This window comes from Equus caballus, chromosome 22, assembly GCF_041296265.1.
Source record: "Equus caballus isolate H_3958 breed thoroughbred chromosome 22, TB-T2T, whole genome shotgun sequence".
NCBI lineage: Eukaryota > Metazoa > Chordata > Mammalia > Perissodactyla > Equidae > Equus > Equus caballus.
Window position 1 is genome coordinate 50,104,811 of NC_091705.1, and position 27,932 is coordinate 50,132,742.

The following is a 27,932-nucleotide window of genomic DNA, read 5'->3' on the forward strand; positions in this document are numbered from 1 at the left end:
CCCCACCACTGAGGTCCTGGAGCCAGCCCCAGCCCCAGCCGTAGCCCTCGCCGCCTGGGGCGGGGTCTCTGTGCTCCTGCCCCTCCCCCTTTGTCCTGCCCCTGTGGAGCGGAGGGAGACCTGCAGCCCCCACCACCATGGCCCCTGCCAGGGAGCCCCGTGACACATCCCCACTGCAGAGAACATGTGACATCAGCTGCCACACTGGCCCCTTCCAGAAAGTGGCGGGCCCCAGCAGCCCTCCCGGCCGCTCCCCAACCTGGGGCATCTGGGGGGCAGGACCATGCCTGCCCTCATCTCCCAATTGTTGGAGGCGAAGGCCACCACTGTCCCCAGGCAGGGCCCAGGGGCCAGAAGCCCCGAGGCGAGCTGGCTGGGCACATTCCAGGACTGGCCATCCGGGGGCCCATCACTGACACAGAACTGGTCAGGACTGGTGGTTGCTCCATGGGGCCTGAGGACAAGGCTAAGTGCTGGTGCCGCGGCCTGGAGCTGAGCCACCAGGCAGCTGGTGGCAGCCCCATGCAGGGGCACCATAGACCCCACTGTCTGTGTGGCTGCATCCTGGGCCAGGACACTGGCAGAGCCCTGTCCTGGGGAGGCCGGGACCACGTGGACGGGCAGATCTTGGGCCAGCTGCACCCCCTGGCAGAGGAAGAGGAGGAGGGAGCAGGGGCCGTGGCCGCCCCATCCACAAGGCCTGCCTTCCCCAGGATGGGCTCTGAGGAGCTACGGCTGGCCTCCTTCTGTCACTGGCCGCTGACCGCCGTAGTACGACCCGAGCTGCTAGCTGCCGCTGGCTTCTTCCACACCGGTGAGCCCTGGGGACCTGGGGACCGTTAGGGACCCTTCTGGACTGGGGCTTTCCCTTCTCTGTAGACCCCATCCCCCACAGCAGGAGGGTCCAGGCCTAATGAAGAGGGGTTGGGGGTCCCACAGCCCAGGAGTCTCTCCTAAGCATGTGCTTCAGATGGTGACAAGTGCGCCCGGGGAGGGGCTAGAACAACACAGGACAGATGTACCCTGGGGGCAGGTGAGTGGCTGGGGCAGTTGGAGCCAAGAGGAGGAACTAGAGGGGTGTAGAGTGTCTGCGGGGCCCCTGGGGGTCCAGGGACAGGCTCTCAGAGGTCTGGGGTGGGATGTGCCTGTAGCAGCCCCCGATCTGCAGTCTCTGCACCAAATGACAAAAATATTCATGGTGGGGTGAGGTGAAGGTGAGGGCCGCAAGGGGGTGGCGTGGAGACAAGGGGCCCCCATCCTCAAAGGGAGACATGAGCCTGGCAACAGACAGTCCCCCTTCTCTCGATCACTGGGAATCTGTTCTGGGGAGGTGACATCTCAGGTGGAGGTGATGGGGGTACTTGGTCCCCCCATGCCCCACCACCGCCCACCTGCCTTTTTGTGAATGACACAAATGCCCTCTACTCCTTTCACAAACGTCCTCCTCAGGCCTGGCAGGTGCCCCAGGCATCATAATCCTATTTTTCCTTTGAGAAAACCAGGATGCATGTGAAACCCGAGGGGAACACAGGCCAAAGGGTGTGGCTGAGGCCAGTGGGAGCCCCTCCTCGGCTCACGAGCCACCCCAGGTGGCCCCCGCCCCAGAAGAATGGCCATCTGGGAGCCCCTGCCCCCAGCCTTGGGGACACATCTGGCCCAGTGGGCGGGGGGCTCCTGGCTGTGCCGAGGGGCCATGCGTGGGCAAGGCCCGCATCTTTGCTCTCCCCAGGCTGGCAGGACAAGGTGAGGTGCTTCTTCTGCCATGGGGGTCTGCAGAGCTGGGAGCGAGGGGATGACCCCTGGACTGAGCACGCCAAGTGGTTCCCCAGGTAAGGGTCCTGCCGGCAGTCTTGGGGTTGTGCGCAGAGGCCGGGGCTGGGCACAGGCCAGCTTTCCCGACCCCAGCCCCGGGCGGCAAGTCTCGGGGATGAGGCCTCTCTGGGGCAGCACTTTTGCCGTTGCTTCCTTGATGCTCAACAGGGGTGGCTTCCAAAACAGCCTTCCCAGCAAATGCTCACCACTCAGGCTCCCCGGACCCCACCCTCTGCAGGGCCCTGTGGCGGAGCAGAAGGCACTCCCTGGCCTGAGCGGCTCCCCAGGGCTTGAACTTGACAGTGAGGGGCCTGGGCAGCCCAAGCCCACTGCCCTCAGGCTTCTGAACTTGGTTTCTTCAGATGTGAATTCCTGCTCCAGACAAAAGGGAGGGACTTCGTCTGCAGGGTGCAGGAGTCTTGTTGCCACCAGCTCAGCTCCTGGGTGAGTCCCGCCCCTCCTTAGGGCTACGGGGTTGGGGGCCAAGGGTCCCTCCCCTCCCCACCCCACCCCTGCCGCTCTGTCTACTCAAGACACCGGTGTTCTCTGGCTCCTTCCAGGATCAATTGGAAGAACCAGAAGACGCTGCCCCCTCAGGTGAGCCATGACATGTGGCCTGTGCCCTACTTCCTGGGCACCTGCAGCCTGCACTGTGGCCAGTGGGTATGCCCTCTGCTGGACAGCAGGAAGAGTGAAGGCTGCCCAGCCAGGCATGAGGGTGCTGCCTGGGCTTGCTTCATGGAGGGCTGCGTGCAGGCACTGCGGTGTGTCCAGGGCTCTGGGTGAGGCCGAAGCAGTCCCCTGCTACCACTGAGCAGCCACCATGAGTATGGCCAATCCCGGGTAGGGCAATGAGAGCGTGGAGAGGAGAGGTGGGCTTTGCTGGCCCCAAAGCCAACCTGGTTGCAGTCACGAGGCCACAGAGGGGCCGAGCTCTGCTCTATGCCCGTGCTAGGCCTCTGGGGCAGGGTCCGAGGGGCTACCAGGGCTCCAGGGTCCAGATTCGGCTCTTCTATCCAATCCTGGAGCAAGTGACTTTTGCTCTTGGAGCTTCAGTGCCCTGAGCTGTGAAATGGGATGGTGCCTGCCCCATTTGTGATTAAACAGGGTCCACGGGACACTGTGGGAGCAGCGCCTGGTACTGGAGCATCCATAGTGGCTTTGTGACAGGTTTACCACCTTTCCTCCTGTGGTGGCACCTCTGAACAAGGCTCTGGGGACACGGCCTCTCTGCTGAGAGGGTCTGAGCCTCCACTGCACCTCAGTGGAACACAGCCCCACTCAGACACTGATGGAGCGGCCATGACGGCCAGCTCAGGGCACTGAAGCTCAGACAGCAGACGTCCTCGTGTTAAGGGGGCCCTGGTGATGGCCAGGGTGGCGGGCCGTCTGCCTCTCTCCTGTGGCCCTGAGGCCCCAGCTGCTCCCTGCCCTTGGTCCTGCGCCCCTCACCCTGCCTTGCAGACACTAGGGACGGCCAGGAGTGGTCTGCATGGGGCTAGTGCCCAGCAGTGCGGGCCATGCTCCAAACGGCACCTGGTGGTGCCGGCCAGTGTGTCCAAATCGCAGCTGGTGGCCAACCTGCCCCAGGAAGAGGACGGGGCCAGGTGGGGGCAGAGGCACCTCCACCTCCCAGGACAACCCCCTCCCACTTCTCCTTGCTAATCCCCTCTGAGCACGGCCCTCCCTCACTGCCCCCAGAGTGCCTGGCAGGCAGCGTCCATGGCCACTGCAGGAGGGGCTGGATGGGCAGTGTCCTGGCAAGGAGGTGGGCTCTGGGGGTCCTAGTATGCTGTGGAGGGAGCAGGAGGAAAGGGGCTGGGAGCATGGGCTGGATCTTCCACCTCTCCTGCCAGAACTGGATCCTGCCCTTGGCCAGCCCAGTCTCTGGGCCCAGCCTCACTTTCCCCTGGGGCCTAGGCCAAGAGTCTATTCCTAACTGCCCACAGCTCCTGTCCACCGGGGTCCTGACCCACCCATGCCCAGAAGAGAGGCCCAGTCAGGTGCTAGGGAGCCAGGTGAGGGTGGGGACCCACCAGGGGGCGGGCACAGCTCTCCTGTACCCTGAGGTGGGAGGGGTGGCTCTTCTGGGCTGGCTCCAGCCCCCCTCCCCCATCAGCCCAGCACAGAGGGTGGAGGTCAAGGTGTGGGGATGGCGTCACAGGCCCACCCCCTCGGAGGAAGCTGGTAAAGCCCAGGCCCAGAGGGTACTGGTGGGTCCTTGAGCCCCCAGGAGCCCAGAATGTGGAGGAGCAGCTGCAGCGCCTGCGGGAGGAGCGGACCTGCAAGGTGTGCCTGGACCGAGCCGTGTCAGTCGTCTTCGTGCCCTGCGGCCACCTGGTCTGTGCTGAGTGTGCGCCCAACCTGCAGCTCTGCCCCATCTGCAGGGCCCCCATCGACAGCTGCGTGCGCACCTTCCTGTCCTAGGCCAGGTGAGCATTTGGCCACAGAGCTACCTACATGCAGGTCTCAGCCTGGCCTGACTCAGGCATTTCCCCACGTGGGCCTCGGAGATGTCAGAATGGGCCTGGACAGTGGCGCCAAGCACACCCTGTTCTCCTTGATCCTGATACTGGGGACGCGGGCGTTGCAGGGAGCACGAACGGCAGGAGGCAGCGCCCCTTGCTTCTCCCCCTCCCTGGTTCTGGCCAACACTGCTAATCACCCACCACCTTCCCTTGATGCTTTGTCCCTTGCTCTGAGTCCTCAGCACTGAACCCTGGGTGGCCACGACCATCTGCCTGGGTGCATTAAACCACACCTGCTGGGCACATCTCCACTTGGATTTCCCTCGTGGTCAGAGGGGACAATGCCTCCTGTCCAGCTGGCTGTACAGGGCCACAGCCAGGCCAAGGATAGAACGGCTTTGGAGACATGTGGGGACACGACGCCCCTGTCACAGGAAGGGCCTGGGCCTGCCCGAGGGCAATCTTAACCTGGCAGCCAAGGCCCGGAGGAAACATGGGTGGGGAGGGTGCAGGAACCTTTGATTGTCATGGAAGGTGGGGAGGGAGCCATGGCCTCCTCAGGGCTCTCAAATGCCCAGAGATCTCCTCAGGAATCTTCTAGGGGTGGAAGAGGCAGGGAAAGGAACTCCCTGGGGGCTGAGGGTCCCACCCGCCCAGCCAGGAGGACAAGCCCACTGTGAGCTGCTGACTCATCCATCTTCTCCCCTCCAGGTGTTGTGAGCCCTGGCACCCTGTCCCTCAGACCACACCATGGGCCTGTGGAGGACCACTGAGCTGGCGTCCAGCACTGGCCAGCCCCAACTCCCGGACCACAGCCCAGGGTGGAGGAAGGGCTGCGGAGGCCAGGCCTGGGGGGTGGGGGTGGTTTTACCTACTTTAGCTGCTTTTGAAGAGTTGCAATAAAGTGGTGGGTTTTCCCCGGATGGCCCACAGCAGCCTCTGTCCTGGAACCACCAGCCCCTCCCACCGTCCTGCTCCAAATGGTCCCAGCTGCACCCCCCCCCCCCACCAGCAGGGCAGCATCTGCCCACCAGGCCCATTGCAGGCCATTCTTCCAAAGCCTCCCTCAGTTTGAGGGCACCCCTGTTCCTTGTTCTTCTCTTTTAAGTGTTTTAAGGACTCTTCAAGTCCTTCCAAGACTAAACTCGTGATCATCCACTAAGCCCCTGGTGGCCCGCAGGGCAGCGTTCCTTTTTATCATCGACTTGTGGGTACCTTGGGGATGCTGTAGGGCCTAAGATCCCCTTCCATGATGGTGTCACCGGCCTGTGACAAGGAAGCACCTCGCCTACAGGTGGAAGGGCCCCCACCCCTGGTGAAGCCCAGGCCCCCACCCCAGGCTCCTTCAGTCGCCGTACCTGGCGCAGGGTGGGGGGCTTTGCCTGGGACAGACTCGCCACCGGCCAGTGTACACAGTGTTTAATTGGGGACCCCGCCACTCACGGGGGGCACCGTGGGCTCACACTGACCTTCGTGGTAGGGTCATGCGTTCTCTGTCTCTCAGTCCCCATGGCGAGCCGCTCCCCACAGCAGCAGTGTGCGCAGGAAGGGGCTCCTGGATAACAGTCCCAGGACTGCTGCAGGTGGAGCCTGATCCTGGTGCTGATGGAAACCGGGGATGCAGTTTTCTTTTGTGTCTTGTCTTTTTTCAGAAAAAGGGAACTGCAAACTCTCCTGAAGTTGCAGCTGTCCCTGCCTGGTGTCTACTCACTTGGCACTGGGGCAGGTGCTCTGACCACTTGCAGGGCCCTGGGGGCAGGGAGGCTGTGAGTCTCCTGGCTGCCTGCAGTGGGTCATGGAGGCTGGAGGTCGCAGGAGTGGGATCGGTGCTTCTTCACTTACGCAGGCCTGTGGGGGTGAGGCAAGGGGTGGATGGAGGTCAGAGAACCCCTGAGGAGCAGCTCCCAGCCAGGGGAGGAAGGCTCGGGCAGTCAGCGGTCAGTGGGGGCTGCTGTGCCCTCTTCCCCTGGGGAGCTTGAAATGCAATTGGGACAAAATCCAAGAAGAGGAGAGCTTCCTGGCCTTTGGCAAAGGGGTCGGGGGTGAGGGGCTGGGCTTCTGGAAGGCCCGGCCCAGGCCTCAGGCTCCTTGCCAGGCAGGCCAGGCCTTGCTCCTGCAGAGCTGGCTCTGGCCGCTCTGCGGGGTGCAGGCAGGGGCCAGGGCGTGGAGCTCAGCGCTCACCCTGGGTCATTCTGGCCCTCAGCCTCCATAGCTGGAGGGAAAGCCCCAGAGGCCTGCCCAGCCTGGCAGGCCTTTCAAAGTGGGCCCTGGACGTCAACTGTCATGTACCCTGCCCAGCACGTGGGCCTGCGTGAGGCTGCTCCCGTCACAGGAGCTGGATGCCCTCTACCTCTGATGGCCCTTGGCCATGATGGGCCTTCACTTCCAGGGTAGATGGTCTGGGGTCCCCAAGAGGGCCAGGGTCCCCAGGGGATGGCTGCAGGTGTGGCCCTGAAAGGCAGGCTGGTCTCTGAGGGCCTGGGCAGGACAGAGGAGGCACAGCTCTACCGAGAGAAGGACCACAGCCGCCTCTTCTGAGCCCAAATTTCAGGATTGTGTGTGGGGCAGGACTGGTGGCAAAAGCTGCTCCGGAGCAGCCCAGGCCCAGGGTGTGTGGGGCTGTGGATGCTGCTCTCCAGGAGGGAAGAAGTCTGCTCCTCCAAAGACAGCAAACTGACACCCCAACTTGCCCACCACAGTGAGACCCCTGGAGAATTTCCATGTCCCCTCCTGGGAGGTGGCCTTTTGGTGCCCCATCAGCCCCCTGGCACAAAACCTGCTTAGACGCAACTCCGCAGACCTGCTGGCTCAGAGTTCCAGGGAGTGGGGGCCAAACTCCAGGGGCTCTGTGCCCCCATACCCTGCCCAGAGCCAGCAAGGAGCAGATCTCTGAAAAGTGGGGGATGGATGGATGGATGGATGGATGGAGGATGGACAGACAGACAGACAGATGGATGCCTGGTGAGGCTTCCCCACAGAGAGGAACTTCATGGCTGTGCTAACCCAACTGGCCAGGCCCAGCCGGGGGCAGGCCCTGCCGGCCATACTTACAAGTAAGCCTGCTTGAACAAGAGGCTGGAAGGCTTTTCATGGACATGGTAGAGAGGAAATGGATCAAATCCACCAATGAAATCAACTGAAAGAAATTGAGATCCAAATAAAACAAAACCCAGACAATGGAAAAGATGACAGAATGGAGAACACGCCCACCACAGACCCTCCTGCACTGATGGGGGGACCGGATGAGCCTGGGGAAGGATGGACACAGGGCACAGGGATGCAGTGATGGGAGGACGGGGCAAGCTGAGGGGCCCCTGGGAGGATGGATACTGGGCACAGTGATGGGGGGACAGGGGCGAGCCAGGGGGAGGGTGGACAGTGATGCAGTGATGGGGGGACAGGGGCGAGCCGCGGGGAGGGTGGATACTGGGCACAGTGATGGGGGGACAGTGGGCACAGTGATGGGGGGGCAGGGGTGAGCCAGGGGAGGGTGGACAGTGGGCACAGTGATGGGGGGACAGGGGCGAGCCGCGGGGAGGGTGGACAGTGGGCACAGTGATGGGGGGACAGGGGCGAGTCGTGGGAGGGTGGACAGTGGGCACAGTGATGGGGGGACAGGGGCGAGTCGTGGGAGGGTGGACAGTGGGCACAGTGATGGGGGGACAGGGGCGAGTCGTGGGAGGGTGGACAGTGGGCACAGTGATGGGGGGACAGGGGCGAGTCGTGGGAGGGTGGACAGTGGGCACAGTGATGGGGGGACAGGGGCGAGTCGTGGGAGGGTGGACAGTGGGCACAGTGATGGGGGGACAGGGGCGAGTCGTGGGAGGGTGGACAGTGGGCACAGTGATGGGGGCACAGGGGCGAGTCGTGGGGAGGGTGGACAGTGGGCACAGTGATGGGGGGACAGGGGCGAGTCGTGGGAGGGTGGACAGTGGGCACAGTGATGGGGGGACAGGGGCGAGTCGTGGGGAGGGTGGACAGTGGGCACAGTGATGGGGGGACAGGGGCGAGTCGTGGGAGGGTGGACAGTGGGTACAGTGATGGGGGGACAGGGGCGAGCCGGGGGGAGGGTGGACAGTGGGCACAGTGATGGGGGGACAGAGGCGAGTCGTGGGAGGGTGGACAGTGGGCACAGGGATGCAGTGATGGGAGGACAAAGGTGAGCTGGGAGCCCCAGGGGAGGGCAGACACCGCCCAGACCTGGAGACAGCTCTCTTTGGATGATAAATAGTGTGAGCGGCTTCCAGGTGAAAGGTTTCAGTGGACACTCTCAGCAGGGGGATGTGGTCTGGGGAAACCGAGCAGGGACGTGACAGCCAATCCTCGGAGCCTGTTGAGGGGCTGCGCCAGGCCTGCCAGGCTCTCCTGGTCATTGCCCCCATCATGTTCACAAACGTCAATCGCCTGCCCTTGAAGCTGTGTCTGCACCAGTAGTGAGCGGCACAGGCTTGCCGGGCAAAGCCGGTGCGTCTCTGACTCCAGGGCTGGCTCCCCTCCCAAAACGCCTCCGTGTAATCGACACACGAGCTCTGTTTTGTGTCCTCCCAGCCAGCTGTGGTCTGAGTGATGATTTGGCGGTCGCGCAGCACAAGGGCTGAGGGGGCTGGCGGCTGGTCCTTGAGTGAGCCTGGTCTCTGAAGGACACATGGACCACCCAGCCCATGGCCACCTGACTCCTGGGAACAGAGGCTCTCAATTCTGATTCCAACTCCAGAGAAGGTTCTGTCCACAGAAGCTGTGCGCCCCCGGGTGTGCCCAGCCCCTGCCCACCCTGGCTCTGCTCTTCTCTTTGGGGTCTTCCCATGAGACCATGTCGGAGCTGGGGCACGTCGGGGCCAGCGAGGGCACCTAAGTGTTGATGCTGCTGATCAGAGGAAAGTCAAAAGGGGCTTCCACGTGGAGGAAAAGTGAGAAGCTGCTCAGATGGGCCCAAGCCAGTCCTGAGGGCTGGTGGGATGCCCAGGGCCAGCAGGCCCAGCTCTCAGTGCAAGGAGGGGAGCGGTCTGTTCCTCTGCAGGCCTGAGGACTCAGCCTTCCACCTGCAGCAGCTGTGGGGGTGATGGGGGGGGGCTGGCCCCCCAGCACAGAAGCCCTTGGACCTGGGGGGCTAGGGGGTAAGCTGACCCTTGGTACCCACAGCCCAGGACCCCTCCTCATCTCTTCTTAGGGGGCTGGGCCCCAATGGGCATGGGGGCCCATCTAAGAGGTGAGGTCTCAGGCTGAAGCCACAACAGGCAGGAGCAAATGAAGCCTCCCCCTCTGTGGCCAGCCCTCTGCTTCCCTCTCCCTCCCCCACTGCCTGGCGGGGCCTGGCCAGGTCACTACCAGGCTCCTGTGGGAGGCTGGCGGCCGCACACTTACAGCTATCTTCCTCCTCGGTGAAAATGCTGATCACATAGCAGGCACAGACAAAGCCCACGAGCTGAAAGACACGGAGAGGCCAGGGTGAGGACGCCAGGCAATCTCCAGGAGCATCACTGTGGGACGTGGGACAGAGGCCCCTAACCACGAGGCCACAGCCTCTCCTGGGCCTCAGTTTCCTCTTCTGTAAAAGAACAAGGAGAGCTGATCTGCCCGGCCTCTTTAGCTCTGAAGTTCCAGATTGCATCACTTGTGGGCGAGGGGGCGACGTAAGTGAAGGCGTCAAAGGGGTGAGGACTGGCCAAGGGACAAGTCAGTCAGGAAGATGACCAAGCCCCTGCTTTAACAGGGGAATGGAATGCAGAGAGACGCCCTCGGAGACAGGCGACCACAGCCTGGATGGAGCCCCAGGCTGACCCCCTACCCCCTCAGTTGTGGCCAGTCATCCCCCGGGCCTCTGGTCTTAAGCAGCCAACCACGAGGTTTCTCCTCCTTGGGGAGGGAGCCCTCTACACGCAGCCACAGCTGGAGAGGTTCGAGCCAGCCAAGCTGCATGGTTCGGAAGAAAGTGCAGGAGAGATGGACTAAGGTCGCAGCTCAGGGGGTAATTCTGGGCAGAGTGGACGGGGCTGCTGCCCTGCGGGACCTGGGCAGAGGCTCCTCAGCCAGGCTCATGAGGATGCTCAGACTTCAGGGGAAAGAGGGCAGGCCCACATTAAAGCCCACACACATGCCCATGCTGGGGCACCAGGGCCACTGTGAGAGAAAGGGCTCCAGCTGAGATGGGGTGGGGCTGGCGCTGCCCACTGCCCTGCCCCTCTACACTCACAAGACCCGGGCGATACTAATGGTGGGCTGAGTTACTCTCAAGCGTAGCGTTTACCGCCATCAAAACTGCATCCTCCTTAAAGAGAATGAATGGGACCTGCCCTGACGCAGCTGGGCTGAGAGACGACGCGCACAGTGGCCCTGGAGCCGAGCTGCTCCTTTTAACATGACAGCAAAATGCATCTTGATGCCACAGGGGCAGCTCCTGGGGTTCCCAGGGAAGCCCACAGCCCTGAGTGCTCGCAGGGCCCCTGGAGGGGCTGCCCCACCCCAGCTCATCTAGGAGGCTCTGCAGAGGAAGCAAATTCAGCCTCTTCCACAGAAGCTGGAAGCCTGAGAGGCAGCCCAGAACTGCAAGGTCATGCCCTCCGGCCTCTGAGTCCAGACCTGCACCCTCTGGGGCATCACCACTTGTTCCTGGAGCACCTCCCATACCAAGCATGGTCTGGGCCGCCAGGACGTAGCACAGAGTGAGGTTCCACTGGTGGTGGGTCGGAGGAGCTCCACCTGCCCCCGTAGACCCTCCCTCCACATTCTTGACCTTGCACAGTGTGGACAGTGTCCACAGGCTCCCATGCCCTCCAACTTGGGTTAGCCAAGGGGAGCCCAGCAGGAGATGGGAGGGAGGAGGAGAAGCAGGGCAGCATCCCCCAGCCCCTTCTCTGCAGGGCTGCCTCCCAGCACGGAGCAGGGACGGGGGAAAGGGTGGCCGCAGCTCCACAGAACTCTGCCCGGGTATCCTAACTCCTCCCTTCAGGCCAGGCTGGCAACACCGCTGTGGCTATGCACCCCTGGGGAGTGGGGTACCCAATGTGGTCCCAACAGGGCACCCACACTTAGAACAGCCCCTTCACCAGCCCCCGGGAGTTAGCCTAATCTGAGTGCACCACCTCTGTCTTGCTGGGACCATGACTGGTCAGGGAATAAACAAAGATTTCATAGGGGCTCCTGCTGTGGAGGAACTATGGCAGGTCTTCTGGGAGAGGGCAGGGAGTGGGGGGGTCTCTCTGTGAGGCAACCCAGGAAGGGGTGAGAAACACCAGCAAGGGGAGGCAGCCGGTGGCACGGTTTCTGGAGCAAGGGGCCAAGGGAAGGAAAGAGCTTCCAGCATCATTCCCAGGCCTGACTAGGCCGCCATCAGCAGTGGTGAGGCCTCAGGGGGGTTACTTAACCTGGAACGGGCTCAAGAGTCCGCTTGACACCATGATGCACATCAAAGGAGTAGAGAGACCACATGGGGACGGCACTGGCACAGAGGAGAGCAGGAAAAGCTCAGGCTCTGTGCCCCTTGCTCGGGAAGCCCGGGTCCTTCAGGGCGGCAGGCCAGGGACTCCTCCGTGCCCACTTGGGCAGCCCTGCCTCCTCGCTATTGAAACAAACTTAAAAAGCCTTCCCAAAGGCTTCTCCTGTCCCCACTCTCTGGCTCCCCCCCAAAACACACACACACACACACACACACACACACACACACACACACACACGCGCGCGCGCAGGAGTCGAGCCCGGGAGCTGGCCGTGGTGCTGAACGCCTCCGCAGCCCTCCTCTTCCTCAGGCGGGGTCCTGGGGGAGGACACCCCACGCCCACACCTCTGCCTTCCCACCGCCCCTCCTGGCCATCCTCCGGGTTCCCACCCAGATCCTCCACGAAGCTCTCCAGACGTCCCCAGGGCCTGCAGTCGCTGCTCCCCCAGCACCAGTCATACTGCCTCCTCTGGCTGGCCGTCTCCTGGCCACCCGACTGCACAGGGATGGCCAAGGGTCTGCTTCTCCTAGACACTCCAAGCAAACAGCAGAGGGGTGGCTCCCAGCAAGGCAAAGGAGCAGGGCTGACTGGTCTTTAGAAACCTACATTTCCTTAGAGAAATCCCACCCCTGTCGTGAAGGAGAAAAGCAAAGGAGAGGCCCCTCCTGTCTATCCCATCGACGTGCAGAACTCTCCCCCTCCAGCAGCGCCCCACCAGCAGCACATCACAGATGCCCCCCGAGAATCTCCATTTGTCCATCTCCAGTTTGCTTTCTGTCATCTCTCCACAAATTCCGTAAGAGACTTCAGAAGCTTGGTGTATCCTGGGCAAGTGGGTCCTTTCTCCTTTCAAGGAATACACCTGGGTTCTCACGTGGTTTCAGGTAACCCGGGCCCTCACTTTGCCTCAGTGAGGGAGCTTGGGAGGGAAAGAGAGGGTGCCAGCACCAGAGGGAAGGGCAGCACCCCAAATGCCCCCAAGTCTGGGTTGCTGTAGGAAAATCAACAAGAGCAGGAGAGGAGGGCACCCTGGAAGTTTGCCAGGCCACCTGAACTGTCACAGTTTCTCACCAGGGATGTCCCTAGATTTGGAATTCAGTTTCCGCCGTCAGCTGCTGACTGCAGAATCTCCATCCTCTAAGCCCAATATCCACCTGGACATGTTGGTGTTGACCACTGAGAGCACCAGGAGAGGCAGGAGCCTCTGGACCTGGCCAGTTCCCTCCAGTGGCCACACCAGACAAGACCAAGCACAGCACACATCCTCGTGGTGCCTGTGAAACCACTGCCAAACTGAGCACTTTCTGCCCCTACCTGCTTTTCCCGTCGAGTCCTCCCACCCACACTTTGAGGAAGGTACTGTTACCTTCCCACTTTACAGAAGAGGAAGCTGAGGCACAGAGAGGTTGAGTGGCTCACTGAGGGAGCACAGTGGGAAAGTGGCATCACTGGGACCCACGTCCTCATTGCTGTCCAGGGCTGGAGAACCCATGGCCAGGCTGCACCTGGTTGTGTGATGCCAGCCTCCCCTGGGCACAGGCTCCAAAGTCCCCTGCAAGGCTGCTCCTTGCTGAGAGGCCTTAGGTTCTGTGGGCTTTCTGCGACCGCACGGGCTCAGGGAGAGTGGTGCAGGTGGGCAGGACACAAGGAGATGGCCCCCCAGGACAATCGTGTCAGGAGACGTATGCCGCTTGTCCTCCAGGGCCACCAAAGCCCACAGTGGGGCCTCCCACTGGCCTGACTTGGCCCATCACCGTTCACCATGCAAGCATGACAGGCAGCTTCAGAAAGGGCCTGGATCACCCCTGTGGGGACAGTGTTTTGCCACTTCAGTCCTCCAGGGGCTGGAACCCACACGTAGAATCTTGATGGTTGTTCAGCTGCTGCTGTGGGTTGAATTGTGTCCTCAGATATATGTCCATGTCTTGAACCCCAGAACGGATGAATGTGACCTCACTGGAAACAAGGTCTTTGTAGATGTGATGGAATTAAGACAAGGCCATACTGGACTAGGGTGGATCCTAAGTCCAATGACTGGTGTAATTCAAGGAAAAGGAGACAGAAATTTGACATAGAAATACACACAAAGGAGACAGCCATCAGGACACAGAGGCAGAGATCTGGGTGAGACATCTACATGTAGACGACGCCAACAGCTGCCAGCAGCATCAGGAGCATGGGGGGGCCTGGGATAAATCCTTGCTCAGAGCCCCAGAAGGAACCAGCCCTGGGACACATTGATTTTGGACTTCTGGCCTCCAGAACTGAGAGAATAAACTTCTGTTGTTGCAAGCCACCCCATGGGGTTCTTTGTTACAGTGGCCCTGGGAGACTTATTCGGTTGTAAAGCCAGAATTCTGCCTGGGCTGGCTCAGGGCACACCAAGACGCTCCTTGCTCATGCAGCCCTGCCACACATGGGGCAGTAGTCACCCTGCTCAGAGAGGAGCCCGGCGTGGGGATCTCCAGCCCAAAGGGCACCTCTCCCCACATAGAACAAAGCCCCTCGGTGTGGCCAGGGCAAGGCCCTGTGGCTGCCCTTTGGAAATGCTTGATGACTCCATCTTTCCTCATGGACCTCCAGGCTGTCAGGACCACCTCTGAGTTCACAGAGTTTCTTCGTGGTCAATCCACAATCCCCGACCTCTGACCCACTGCTCGAATCCAGACACGTCTCCTGACACTTGGGTCCCCTGATAAGGCACACCCCTGGAAGGACGAACTCCCTGCGAGACCCCCAGCTGAAAGGCAGCCCAGGGTAGGACATCCTCCCTGTAGCAGGCTCCACCCCTGGCGAGTGACATCACGACACACTCCAGACTGCCATGGACCATGAAAGTCTGGTGACAAAACTCAGCCCTGCTGCTGGACCTGGGGTGGCCTGCTCAGGTCGACGCCTGGGGAACGGACACACATTCAGTCTGGGCCCCGGAGCAGGCTCTGCGGGACGCAGCTGGAGGCTTTGAGAGCAAGGAGGTGTCTGGAGATTTGTGAGATGAGGGTTTCCCCTGGTGCCAGCTTTGAGGGGATCTGGGGAGGGAGGCATGCTTCAAACACACCCCATCACGAGGGGCCCAGGTGTCTTTCTGGAACAAGGAGGCCACGCACCCATGGTCAAGGCCACCCTGGGCTCTGCTGACCAGGCAGTGGTGTGTCCCAGACCCGCCAAGCCCCAGAGAGGGTGTGGTACAGGTGCCCCCCACCTCCTGTCTCTGAACGAGGCTTGTGCCCACACTCCTGCCGCAGCCTCATCCAGATTCTAGCTCCTTGCAGCTGGCTGTGTGGTCTTAGGTCAAACCTCCACATTCCCCTTCTTAAAGTGGGGCCACAATTCCTCCCCTCCCTGGGGGAGATGATGGAAAGAAAGAGCGGCAGCCAAGAGCTCTGGGTCTCCCTAGAACTCAAATCCAGGGACCCTGGGCCTTGGCAAAAGATGGGAATCTCGGCCTGTCTGTGTTGACAGAACAGTGAGAGGAGCCTCTGCTCCTGCAGAAGCCCCCCAGCCACCCCCCTGGCCCTGCCTCCACGTTCATGCCCTGTGCAGTGATCCCTACACTGAGCAGGGCTGGCCTGCATGGACACTGAGACTGCAGCAATGATGGAGTGTGACGTCCAAGGCCAGGTCAAAGGGCACTGCAGTCGACTCTCCCTCCCTCTTGGATGGCCGCCCTGGGGGACCAGCCACCATGTTGAGAGGATGCCCACACAGCCCTGAAGGGGGTTCATGTGGTAAGAAACTAAGGCCTCCCGCCGAGGGCCACCGAGCCCTAGTGTGGCCTTCAGACGACCGGAGCCTCAGCCAACGTCCTGACTGCAGCCTCATGAACCATCTTGAGCCAGGACCCACCATTTAAGCCACTCCCAGATTCCTGACCTCGGAAACTGAGACAAAGCTGTATTGTTTCAAGCCACGACATTTTGGGAAACTTTGTTACACAGCAGTAGACAGCTGCTACAGCTACCAACCAGCTCCATGGCCTTGAGCACGTCCCCCTCACTGTGCTTTGGTTTCCTCACTGACACGTTGGGGGCACGAGGGAGGTAACGAGAGGACAAGTGAGATCAATCATGCCATGTGTGGACACAGTGTCCCCCACACAGGGCCCAGGTTTGAAGCTAACTCTGTCTAGGTCGCAGAAGGGAAACTGAGGCTTGGAGAGGTGACCAGTTTATTGCTAAAGTCACCCAGGCTGCCACCCTAGTCCCCAGGAAAGTCACCCTCCATGGCCCAGCAGGGGTGAGGTGTCAGGCATTCACTCAGCCCCGGAGCCCTGCAGACCCTTGTGCCCACTCCCAGCCCCTTATGTTAAATCGCTCCTCTTCTCTGAGGCTGCAGATAAAATACAGAATGCCCAGTTAAATCTGAGATTCAGATACCTGGCAGATCATCTTAGTCTAAGTATGTCCTGACGTGGCATGGAACACACTCACACTTGTCGCATATCTCAAACTCAAGTTTGACTGGGCGTCTGCACCCTGCTCTCGACACACAGGAGCAGAAAGGCTGCATGCAGGCCAGACTCGACTCCGCCTCCCTCTGCAGGTCCCTCTGCCTCCCAGGAGGTCAGGGGGAAGCTCTCGAGGTTCCTCCCCTGGCCCCACTTCCCCAGGGATAGGAGGGGACGGCAGGAGCCTTCATCTGGATCCCCCCTCATAGAGGGCCCCACTGTCCCCAGCCAGGCCCACAGCATCACAAGAACCTTCCAGCTCTGTCCCCTCGTTTCATCCTCACGTGGACCCTGGGGTTGGAGCTGATCCTTGGCCCATCTCACAGAGTGGGACACTGAGGCTCAGGTGGCCCAGGCCACACAGGTGAGGGTGGCAGTGTGATTCCTTACCTCTCGGTCAGGGATGGGGGTGAAGATGGGCATCCTGCCCAGGCAGAGGACAGCGGGTCCCGCCGCATGCAGGAAAGGCCTGAGACCTGGTCCCCCAGCATGTTAAGCACCCCCGACACCCCCATCACCCCTCCCCCACACTCACCGCCACCAGGATCTGCAGGGCGCTGTGCAGGGCCTCCACGTAGCCGTGCTCCAGGGCGCAGCCATCACCCGGCACCGGGGCCTGGCTGTCTAGGAGCCCCAGGCTGGCCGCCGGCTCCTCACGCACACAGCCCAGGCCATGCTCACGCCACCAGGAGTGGTGGTGGGAGAGGTTGAAGGTCAGGAGCTCACTGTCCTGGGGGTGAGGGGTGGGACCAGGTTAGAACCAGAGACGCTGCCAGCCCCCACCCAGCGCAGCCCAACGTGGGCTCCCTGGGAAGGGTGAGGGGTGACCTGCCCTCCCGCCTCCCCTGCCCCCGGCCTCCTGGGCTCCAGCCTCCTGGGCTCCAGCTGTGGGGGGCAGGGGCACCAAGGCCCTCCCAGCTGCTCCCCTACAGCGAAGGCCTCGCTCTGCTTGTGCTGGGCCCTCGTCTCACACCCCTCCTCTAGGAAGGCCTCCTTGCCCTAGGTCAGACCCCTAGGGAGTGCTCTCAAGGTACCCTGGGCCCCCCTTCACGTCTCACCAACACTGCCATTTTAGTCGTGTTTGAACTGATGTCTGTCTCCCCCGCTGCTGCCCCAGATGTGGCCCCACAAAGCAGGGTCCAGTCTGCCCCACCACCCACACGTGCCAGGCACCTGGGTCAAACCCCACCCCAACTCCTGGCTCTTAAGACCTATCTCTGAGCTTCGTGCAAGGATGAAACAAAACACTATGCCCAAAGTGCCCCAAACCGTGCAGCTCAGACAGAATTTCTTCACCAAGGACACTCCCAGAGGAACGCGGCTTGGATGTGGTCCCAACCCCTCCCTGCCGGAGGGGCCAGCGGACTTCACTGGCATTTGGAAGAGCAGAGTGGCCCAGAGGACAGGGCAGGAAGGCAGCGTCTGCTCTGCCTGGCTGGCGCAGGGCCCCCTTGCTGGCATTCCCACCTGCACACCTCTGCTAGGGCTGGTCTCTCTGCTCCCTGGCTCCCCGCCCTGCCTCTCCTTCCAGGCGCTGACCAGGCTCTGAAGCGCCCTCCTCCAAGAAGCCTTCCCTGGTGCATCTCATGCCCCCGGCTAGAGGCCGCTTGTCCGCCAATGCCCACAGCCCCTCATCCATCCATCAGTTCACTGGCCTTTCCCCAAACATTTACAGAGTCACTACTGTGGGCCGGCACTGCTTTGGATGTCAAGGACCGAGCCATGAGCAGACCCAGCCCCTACCTCCGTGGAGTGAACAAGCAAACGTGTCCAGTTCCCAAGGTGGCCCGACCACAACTCCCTCCGTTGTGTGAAACCCTCAACTTTACTCACCTTCGAGAGGCCCCCCACTTCCAGGTAGAAGCAGATGATGAAAACGTTCCAGGTGACCCAGACGGCCGCCCACACAGCATACTAGGGAGAGGAGACAGCGGGGCAGGGAAGGTGAGCCCAGCTCTTTGCGGGGAGGGGCCCAACCCGCTTCTGCCCGGTGCCCTCAGGAGACTTGAGCGAGGCCTCTGCGGGGGCTCTGCCCCGAGGCTGCGCCCGGGACACTCCATTCGGAGGGTGACTTCCCTCAGCCCACTGGGACAGGTCTCAGCCAGGGAGCTTCCCGCGCCGTGCCAAGAGGGTGACCAGGCTCCCGCTCCCGTGGCAGGAATGCCCGGGAGATGGGCCCACGGGCACAGCCAGCCTCAGGGCACACTTTACTTGCTCACTGCCCCAGCCAGAGATGCCTGTGGCTCGTCCAAGGTGGGCAAATGATGAGCAAGAGCATGAGTGGCCTGAACTCCCAAGTGCCCCCAAAAACCACCCCAGAAGAATGCCCCGTGCGCTGCCCGCGGGGAGCAGAGGCCTGCAGCAGTGCCTGCTCTGTGGGTCCCGCTGGCACACAGCCACACTCGGTATCACCAGTGCTCGGGCTTATCTGGGCCATGGCAGAGCTGAGCGCCTCCTGCAGAGACTAGCCCAAAGGCCTGAAACATCCACTTCCCGGCCCCCTGCAGGAAAACTTGCCACAAACCCCAGTCTAGACCAGCTGTTTCAATCAGCACTGAATGAAAGTGCTACTCTGATCAGAGCAGAACTTTCTGCTCCTTGTTTGAGCATCTCCAGAGGCAGGACGGCTGCGTGCAGGGGCACGGGCCAGGGCATGTTGGAGTCAATCATGGCTTGGGCCCCTGGGCACGGGCTCTGTGCCTCAGTTTCCCAAAAGCATCCCCGAAGCCACAATTTCCAGCTGAGAATTCTAAGTGCCCGGGTTGTGGAAAGGTTGGAGCTTGGAAGTCTGGGAAGACGATGTGGGGCTGAAATCCTGGCCTTTCTGGGGTGTTCTGGTGGTTTTTAGCACAACGTGCTGCTGGAGGCCCCCTTGTTGGTCATCCCAGCTAGCGCACCTGTGGGAGGGGGACTGGAGCACAGTGGACTCACCACCACAACGTAGCGAGGCCGGTACTGGATAGTGCCGAAGAGCCCCAGGATGACCACGACGATGTGGATGAAGGTGGCCAGGATGGGTGCCCACTGGTAGCCCAGGAAGTCGAACACCTGCCGCTCCAGGGCGGTGACCTAGGAGCAGGGGGGTGAGGGGCGGACACCTGCTGCTCCAGGGCGGCGGTGACCTAGGATCAGGGGGGTGAGGGGCAGTGGAACCCAGAGGGAGGCCCAGGCCCACCTCTCCTGCCTCATCACCCCACTGAGGGCCACTGAGGTCTCGGCTCTTCCAGTAAAAGTGTGCAGTGAGTCCGACGAGCCCTGAAACCTCCCCACGGGGTGTTCCTTCTGTCCTGAAGGGCCCTCTTTGAGTAAGCACCCCCGTCCTCAGTTTCCTCATCTGGAGAATGGGAACATGGGGCTGCTGTGACTCACGGGGTTCTAAGGCCAACAGCAGGAACAGGGCAGGAAGCTCGAGCTGAGACACGCAGCTCTCGGGGTGGTGGGGGCGAGGGTGCTCCCCACTTCCAGGGCATTCTCACCCGCCAGCTCTGCAGGCACCAGCCCAGCAGGTGCAGCCAACAGGACCAATGGAAGGGAGTCAGACATCTGGGAACTTGATGTTTCATCCTCAAGGGAGATGGACTGGCTCTGGGCACAGTCCTGGCTCCAGAGAGCACTCAGTTGTTCATTCATTCATTCGTTCATTCATTCATGCCATCTGCGGGCCAGCCCATCACATGTGCTGGTGTTGACAACGCACCAGGAGAAAATACAGCCAGATCTGTGGCATCCCACCTTCCTGTCCATGCTCAGGACAAGGAAGGCGCGTCCTGCGAGGGCTGGAAGGGGCTGCCACATCCTGAAAGGACAGCCGCAGAGAAGGGACAGCATCCTAGCGGCCCCGTGGATGCCCTCCACAATTTCCCTGCAGGCCCACTGTGTGCCCAGGGCTCCTGGCGCTGGGAGAGCTGTGGACGCGGAAGAGCTTTCCTGACCCAGAGGGATGGCTGGTGTGCGGCCTGGGGGGGTGTCCGCTGAGCCCTGGCTGGGGGAAGGCTCTGAAAGGCGAGGAGAGAGCAAAGCCCTCCAAGCAGGCACCCACCTGGCCACTAGAGGGAGAAACGATGGTCTTCTCACAGCCAGTGGCCAGGTCGCTGCACAGCCCTCCCAGCACTGGAAGGGCTGAAACCATAGGGGGCAGAGCAGGGGCAGAGCAGGGAGGGTGGGATCAGGGGACCAGGGCAGCTGTCATCTCCTACAGGGACCCCCGGTACTGTGATTGCGGATGGAGCCTGGCAGCCTGGGCCTCCGTGGATTTCCCCGTGGTCACCAGGCCTGCTGGCCACAGATGCCCCGACCTCGCCCAGAGCATTTGGCCCTCACCCCACCCAGGCTCCACTCCCCGGCAGCCTGGAGCCCTCGAGGGACAGACCAGCCCCCAGAACAGCTGCTGTGGGTGCATCCTGGGCACTGCCTGGCCACTGTGCATGGCCCCAAGGTGGGGGCAGCTATTTCCAGGAGGTCGGGGCAGGGGGACATTCCAAGCATGTCCTGCAGGGGGCTGGGGTCTGCCCTAGGAGACAGCTGGGAGTGGGGAGTGGGGAGCAGGGCTGGCCCACAAGCGTGGCACTCTGAGCCACTTTCCCTCTTGTCACAGCGTGTCCCACCCCCAGGTCTGCCATGGGTTTTTCCAGGCGAGTCTCCTGAGGCCGGCGACTTTGGCCAGGCAGCGATAGGCTTGTCCTCTCCAGTGACCAAGGAGAACCAGGGCCAGCGACCCCCTTTGTCTCCCAGTGTGCCCTCCACGACCAGCGAGAGTGCCAGGTCCTGCTGTTTGCTCCACGATGAACAAACTCTGTTACCGGCAGCCGTCTGAAACACTCCGCAGAGAAAGGGGCAAGTTCTGGAGCGATGCGCAGCACCGTGGTTGTTACTGGGACGGCCTGGGTCAGCTGTCTGAGCCCCCGGCAGGCAGCTGGGACCCTGGGCATGGCCCATCCATTACAGGAATCCTCCCCTGCTCCCTCCAGGCTGAGGCAGATAGTGTGGGGCTGCAGCCTCCCTGACCACAGGCCCTGTGTCCTTCGTCGCCAAGGTCCTGAACCGTGGGGGGCATCCCTGGGGGAGGGGGCGTTCTTGCTTGGTGGCCTTTCAAGAAGGGGGCAGAGGTCGGAGGGCGCTAACAGGCCAGGAATGGGGACAGGGGTCTGGTTCAGTGCCATGGACACACAGTGGGACACACAGAGACCCAGCTGCCCATGAGACAGCTGTGTCCTCACCAGCCAGACTTTGCCTTCACGGCGCCACCACTGTGGCTGTGTGCTCACCGCTGGTCTGTCTGTCTGTCCCTCTCTGACAATGTCCGCAAGCCCCTGCCTCGGGGAGCACTCCAGCCCCCTTCCTCGTCCCCAGAGCCCATCCGGGAGAGGCTGGGGTCCACCTCTGTCCAGCTTTCCAGGTCTGAAGATCCCACTTGTCCTGGGCTTGCTGCCCCTCGCTCTTAGAAGGTCCCCCCCAGGACCTCCAGGTCAGTTTGGGGCAGCCAGTCCTGTCCTTGGAGGCCAGCTGCACAGCTACCACCCTCCCCTGGCTGTGGGGAACTCTGGACACTCCTGACTGCTTGACCTCTGCCCGACCTTCACCCCTAGGGCCCAGTGCCTGGCACACAGTAGGTGTTCCACAAACACAAGTGCAACAAACAGAAACTGCTCCAGAAGCTGGACAGCAGGGTGCCAGGGCCCCTTGGGGATTCCCCGGTGCCCCCGTCGGGCAGCGGCCACGTCAGGGCAAGCCTGAGACAGGGCTCAGGTGCACATTGTGGGTTACGAGCCCCTGCTCATCCGACGTCCCACCACGAAAAATAACCCTTAATTGCAACCCTGACAAACACCCCCTACATGCAAGGAGAGCCCCTAGATTGCATACTGGGGAGGCTGGAGGGGCTCCTAACCGGAGACCCTTCACGTCTGTTCTCACAGTCCCCGCTGGCCAGTGGCTCGGTGGACAGAGAGCTGCCCTGAGACCTTGGCCAGCTGTTTACACAGAGAAAGGGAGAGACCGTGAGCAACCCTCTGGGTGAGCAGATATGCTCCGGCCAAGGCGAGAGTTCTGGCCACAAGAGCTGGATTAACCAAGACGGGTCTGAGCCTGGGGGCAATGGGGGGTGCCCCAGCTAGCCGTGGCTGCGTAAGAAGCTACCACGAACCTTGGGGCTTTTAACAACATCTGTGTATTATCCCATGACCCCTGCAGGTCAGGGGTCCAGGCAGAGCTTAGCTGACTCCTCTGCTCGGATTCTCACCAGACTGAGATCAAGGGGTCAGCAGGACCAAGGTCTCAGTGGAGTCTCCTGATGGCGAGAAGGCCCGAGCTCACCACACGGGCTGCAATGGGCGTTTGGAGTGATGAAGCCCCAGGACAGCTCCTCTGATGAGGCCTCCACACGCCCCTCCCCGCATGCTGTCCTGCTCCCACGTTGTGCCCCGCGCCACAAGGGGGACCACAGAGTTGCTGTGACACCAGGAAGGCGCAGCCGGGGGCTTGGTGGGCAGTCCCCTCACCATCTGCTCCTCATAAAGCAACAGTTCTATTTGGAGAGAAAACCCAACATCTCCCCCAGAAGGTCTGACCCCACGCCCACTGGGAAAGACCCTCCCTCACTCCTCTTCCTGTCAGAGACCCCTCCATGCTGGAGTCTGGACCCGCGTTCCTAGGTCCCACCCTGAGTCCTTGGCATCTGGGCTTCAGTTCAAGGCTGGGTCAGAGGGACAGAGAAGCTCCCCAGGACCCCCGCACAGGCCGGGCCAGTGGCACGTGCCCACCTGGAGGGCCACCTCTGCCTTGATGAGACTCAGATCAGCCCCACATCGAGGGAGTGTCAGGATCGGTGAGCACTCTGGACCGTCACAGCTTGAAAATGAAGGATCTCAGCGCAGAACCGTGGATGTCACCGAGAACTACACACAGAACGGAGCGAACATGCCACTGACATCTCCCACAGGAACTCCTAGTGACACTTCACCCTGAAGGGTCCTGGGGAGCTGCCTTGCCATCACCTCAAACACGGGGAATAAAAGGAAGCGTCGGGCCCAGAGGTCTTTCTCCTTCTGCCGTCTGAACCATGAGGGGAGGGGATGATGCTGCTGCAGAAGAATTACAGCTCAGAGGCTGAACAAGAACTAAAGAATCATCCCAGGCAAGGACCCCACGGGGAGGGGCACCAGAACCCCTGCAGGCAGGACCCCACGGGCAGGGGCACCAGAACCCCTGCAGGCAGGACGCCCGCAGCGGCTGCAGATCACAGCCCAGATGCAGACCTTGCTGCAGCTGGATTCAGTTTCAGGGGATGAGGACAAGCAGAAATTAAGCCCCCTCCCTAGTCTGCCTTTGGCTGTGGCCAAGAAGCCTGTTCCCCACAGGATGGGGCGCCAGCAGCCTCCCAGGCCTTTGGGGACATGGTTCCCTCACCCTGTGCCCTTGAGACAAAGTTTGAGCCCCTCACACGGGGCGGGGGTCAGACCTCCCAGGCCTCTCACTGCCATCGCACCAGGTGGGGGCAAAGCTCTGGGAGAGTGGGAGAGGAGGAGGGGAGCGGGAGGGAGGGAGGAGCCCAAGCATGAAGGGCCTACACTGTGGTGGGCAGTCCGGGGGCTAGCAAGAAGAGAAATGCACATCCACATGCACAAACACACACACATGCACACGCGCCGTCCTCATGGGCAGAGCTAGCCAACAGCATCTGTTCTAGACACAGAATGAAATTATGCTCTGAGCCCCAGACTTCCCCTGGGTGCCCAGAAGACCCTCACCAACCGGTAGGGATGCCTGTCCTGCCTAAGCCCTGAGCGCTATGCACAGAGGTGGTGGCGGAGTGAGGACAGCCCCCAAGACCCCTCTTCACCCGCTGCCTCGCATCATCTGCCACTAGGCACTGCCCTGTGAGGCCCAGGCTCAGGGTTCAGACTGGACGTGTGTCCTTGATAAGGGATCTCTAAGGCTGAGGGGGGCTTCCACCCTCCGCTCCCAGAAGAGACCCTGCAGCCCGGGCAGAGTGGCCACCATGGCACAGTGGCGTGGGGGGGGGGGGCGTCTTTTTCATTTCTAAGCCATGGCACTGAAAGGCTCAGTGCTCTGTGGTCCTGTGGCCACAGTCAGGAGGCCAGAGGGGATGAGCGATTTAGCTCCGGTGGCAGCTGCCCCACACGTCTCACTGAGCTCTGGCTCCCCTCTCGTCACTGTGCTGGGGCACAGCCTGGGAAACCGCAGCAGCACACGCTGGCTGGCCCCGCTGGCTCCCAGTAGACAAAGTTCACGCTATTCTTTGGGGAGAAAGCTCCCAGAAGAGATGCTAGGGCCTTCATCCCATGGCTTGGTAACAGAAAGCTCTCATGCTTGTCAAAAAGAGAAAAGAAAAGCCACAGGACTCCCCCCATGCTTCCTCCTCGGCTCCCCACCCCGCACGCAGTGACCAGAGCCGCAGGTGGTGTCAGACCTCTTCCTGCTCTGCTGCCCCTCCACCCGGCCGAGAGGGACGGGTGGACAGCCAGGACAAAAGCCTTTCCAAACTCCCTGCTGCACTTCAGCCGCAGCCTGGCCAGCTGCCCGGGGACAGTCCCGGCCCTCGGGCTCGTGTGGCTGAGACTGAGAGTTTTCGAGGAGCCCTCTGTCCAGGGAAACCCTGCTGCCCTCAAGTGAAGATAACACTTCCCTCTTGGCTGCAGCCAAGTCCTAGGGGCCTGCAGGGGCACCCATCTGTGCACTGTCCACCACAGAGGCTAAACCGTCTGACCCCCGAGCCGGGAGGCCACACCCCTCACCCAGCACATTTATTTCTCCTGCCCCGAGTTCCAGCCCATCTGACAACTGCGAGTGCATCCCACACACCAAACTCAACACATCGAAACCAAAGCCATGGCACCCCAAAAGCAGCTCTGCTTCCTGAGGCCCAGACACCACCGCCAGCTGCCAGTCGCCACACTGCAAACCTCTCCGTCAGCCCGGGCTCCTCGCTGTCCTTCACCCCATCATCCCTTCCTCCCCTTTCTGCTTCCCAACTCCACCCCTGGGAGCCTCCTAAGGGATTCCTACTAGTGGGGGAGCCTCCCGCTGAAGATAGTGACACCACTGCTCCAAAGCTTGCAATAGCTCCCTATTGCCAGTGGAGCAGTCCTGGGGCCTCACAGCCTTTTGTGGGGCCCAGGGCTATCTCTCAGCCTTATCTGTCCAGCACAAACCCTGCAGACCACCCACCTCCCTCCAAGCTCCCCATCACCCATGCCCCTCACGCTTCAGCAGCACCGAGCGCCCCACAGGGAAGCTCTGGCAGTTCCTTCCCCCCGCAGGTGGGACACGCCAGCCCGTGTATCCTGGTCCCCTGCCAGCTCGGCCAGAAGCCCTGCCCCAGGTGGAGGACAGGACACGGACCCTGCACAGCCATGGGCTCAGGAGGACTTTCTACCTAACACTCCTTTGAGGCACCCTTCTTCTTCTCTGGGCCCTCTGGCTTCCCGAGGAGAAAGCACCCTGCCCAGCTGAGCCCAGAAGCACACCCAGTGTAGCATCAGCATAGCAGCATTTCCTTTTTAAGACCAGAGACCCAGGGGCCCATCATCATCTCCCCCCCCCCCCCAGCCCACTGGAGACATTTGTTTAGCCCCCTCCCCCAGAACAGCAGGTCCTGGGATGGGGGAAGACCTGGGGTCCCTGGAGCTCTATCCAAGGGCAGAATGGAAAGTTGGCCAAGGGATGCCCAAGTTCTCTGATAAAGCTCTGCATCCAGGGGGCCCAGCTAATCCCCCCACAAAAGATGCGAAGTGCAGCCCTGGGCACGTGCCCCACCCCCTTCTCCAACCTCCCTCTGGCTCCCCATCTTTCCAGGCCCGGGTGAATAAGGAGGGACCACCTCCTCCAGCTAGGGAGGCAACAGGGGCGGGCAGGGCCGGGCTCACACACCCCAACACACACACTCATTCCCAAACTTACAACCACAAGGGGCTGTCAGGTCTCAGAAACGAACTCCGCGGCTCACTCGGCCCCTGGTGCTGGCTTCGGAAAGGGAGCACACACTCTCACACGTTCTGTGCGCCTACACTCGGGGCCACCCACGCCTTGCGACACGGGTGGACACCGCGCGCAGCAGCGCCCCTTCCAGACGGCGCCGTGCCCACGGGACTTGTTGAGCGCGGGCCAGGCTCCCCCCGCCCCCAGGGACGCCCCGAGCCCGAGGCTGCGAGAGCAGGGTCCACGCGTCCCGCCCGAAGGCTTTTGTTCCGCGCGGGCCCCTTGCAGCCGCTCCCCGGCATCTGTCCTCGCAGCTCAGGAGCCCCCGGTCGGCCCCGGCGCGCGCGCGCACGGAGGGGCCGTCGCTCACAAGGCGCTGGCTCCGCACGCCCCCCGGGGCGAGGGCGAACTTCGGCCACAGAAGGCCCCGGGTCTCAGACGTCCCCTGCCGGGAATCCCCGGGCGCAAACCCAGCGGGCAGGGCTGGGGGCGCGGGACAGCGCCCGGATTCCTCAGTGTGCGGGGACCGCGGGGCCCGAGGAGGCGTCGCCACTCACCAGCTGGAAAGTACAGAGGAAGATGAGCGTGCAGCGGCCGGAGCAGCAGCCCATGGTGTCGGCGCAGCCCGCGGGCGCCGCCTCTGCGGGTCTGAACGCGGAGCCGCCTGCGCCCTGGGCGCATAGAGCCTTGTCCCGCCGCCCCCGGCCCCGCCCGGCAGCCCCAGGCGGGTCCACCGCCCTCGCCCCGCCCCGCAGCCCCGAGTCCCCTGGCCCAGCTCCGCCCACTCCGAGTAGCAGCTGCGCCGCGTCTCTCTCCCCGCCCCCCACACGCTGCCTCTGGGGGCTTCCCGCCAGTTGGGGTTGGAGCGTGGGACCCCTTCTTAAAGGGGCGATGGTGTGGCTTCTCAGGCGGCTTGGAGCAGCAAGGGGCCACACCGGTGGCCCCAGGACAGTCCCCAAACTGCTTTGATCCCTCCCCATACAGTCCAGGATAACCAACCACAGCTCCCTTCCCCCGGGGAAAACCTCCTGCCAGGCACCATTGTGCCTGCCCCTGGCCTTAGGTGTGCCACCCCCCCCCCCCCCCCCCGCCCCCATCAACCTCCTTCCTATGGGGCCGGGTGCACACCAGGTTCCCAAGGCATTCTGGACCCAGGTCAAGAGCTCAGAGGCCTCCCTCCGGGGGATGAGGACCCAGGGGTAGGAGGAGAGGCCAGCTAGCCTACCAGGAGCCCACCTGCCGAAGAATGTGGGGTTACCTGCAGGCCAGTTGTGCTCTGACTGTGACAGGGCCAGGGCAGGGTCAGGCTGGGGGACCCTGGGGAGACCCTGAGGTTGCAGGCAGCCTGGAGGCATGGGTTGTGCTGTGCTGGAGGGAACTTGGGGAGGCCCCGCTGTGCAAAGGTGGGGAGGTGGGACTGAGCAAGGTGTGGGGCAGATGGCAGAGGGGAGGCAGGTGAGGTGAGGCCCAGAGGCTTTGCACACGGGCTGAACTGGACTCCATCCCACTGGTCATAGCGGGCCACTGGGGTTCTAGAGTAGAGTGAGCCATGATCACACTTGCCCTTGATCAGGAAGTGGATCTCGTGCTGGGAGACAGGAGATGGTCATGGTCAGGGCCTGGAAAAGGGCAGGACCTGAACAAAGGGGTGCATGGGAGTCGGGGGAGGAGGGTCCACGCCAGGTGACAACACAGGCAGCACTTCTGCTTCTGGCACAGTCCAGCCCGTGGCACTTCCACCTGGGGCTTTTGCTCTTGGTTCTAGCAGTCCAGGGCCAGAGGGTCCCACCCCACTGTGATGGCAGTGACAGTGATGGGAACGGCCTTCCGTGGCTG

At 62.1% G+C, this 27,932-nt stretch overlaps 2 protein-coding genes across 2 annotated transcripts; one reads left to right on the plus strand and one right to left on the minus strand.

Moving 5' to 3' along the window:
* The first annotated feature begins 447 nt into the window (after window positions 1-447).
* On the plus strand, window positions 448-5,133 carry BIRC7 (baculoviral IAP repeat containing 7). The gene is made up of 8 exons (XM_001915109.2): window positions 448-814; window positions 1,730-1,829; window positions 2,175-2,256; window positions 2,373-2,409; window positions 3,315-3,323; window positions 3,762-3,830; window positions 4,046-4,244; window positions 4,992-5,133. Exons 1-7 carry the CDS (start codon window positions 448-450, stop codon window positions 4,237-4,239), a joined length of 858 nt encoding a protein of 285 aa, XP_001915144.1. The 3' UTR covers window positions 4,240-4,244; window positions 4,992-5,133.
* A 556-nt stretch (window positions 5,134-5,689) lies between these two features.
* Window positions 5,690-26,804, minus strand: NKAIN4 (sodium/potassium transporting ATPase interacting 4). The gene is made up of 6 exons (XM_070247203.1): window positions 26,654-26,804; window positions 19,092-19,229; window positions 17,994-18,074; window positions 16,696-16,890; window positions 9,642-9,702; window positions 5,690-6,128 (listed from the first exon to the last, which is right to left on the minus strand). The coding sequence occupies exons 1-6, from the start codon at window positions 26,705-26,707 to the stop codon at window positions 6,115-6,117; spliced, it is 543 nt and encodes a 180-aa protein (XP_070103304.1). The 5' UTR covers window positions 26,708-26,804; the 3' UTR covers window positions 5,690-6,114.
* Window positions 26,805-27,932: the final 1,128 nt, after the last annotated feature.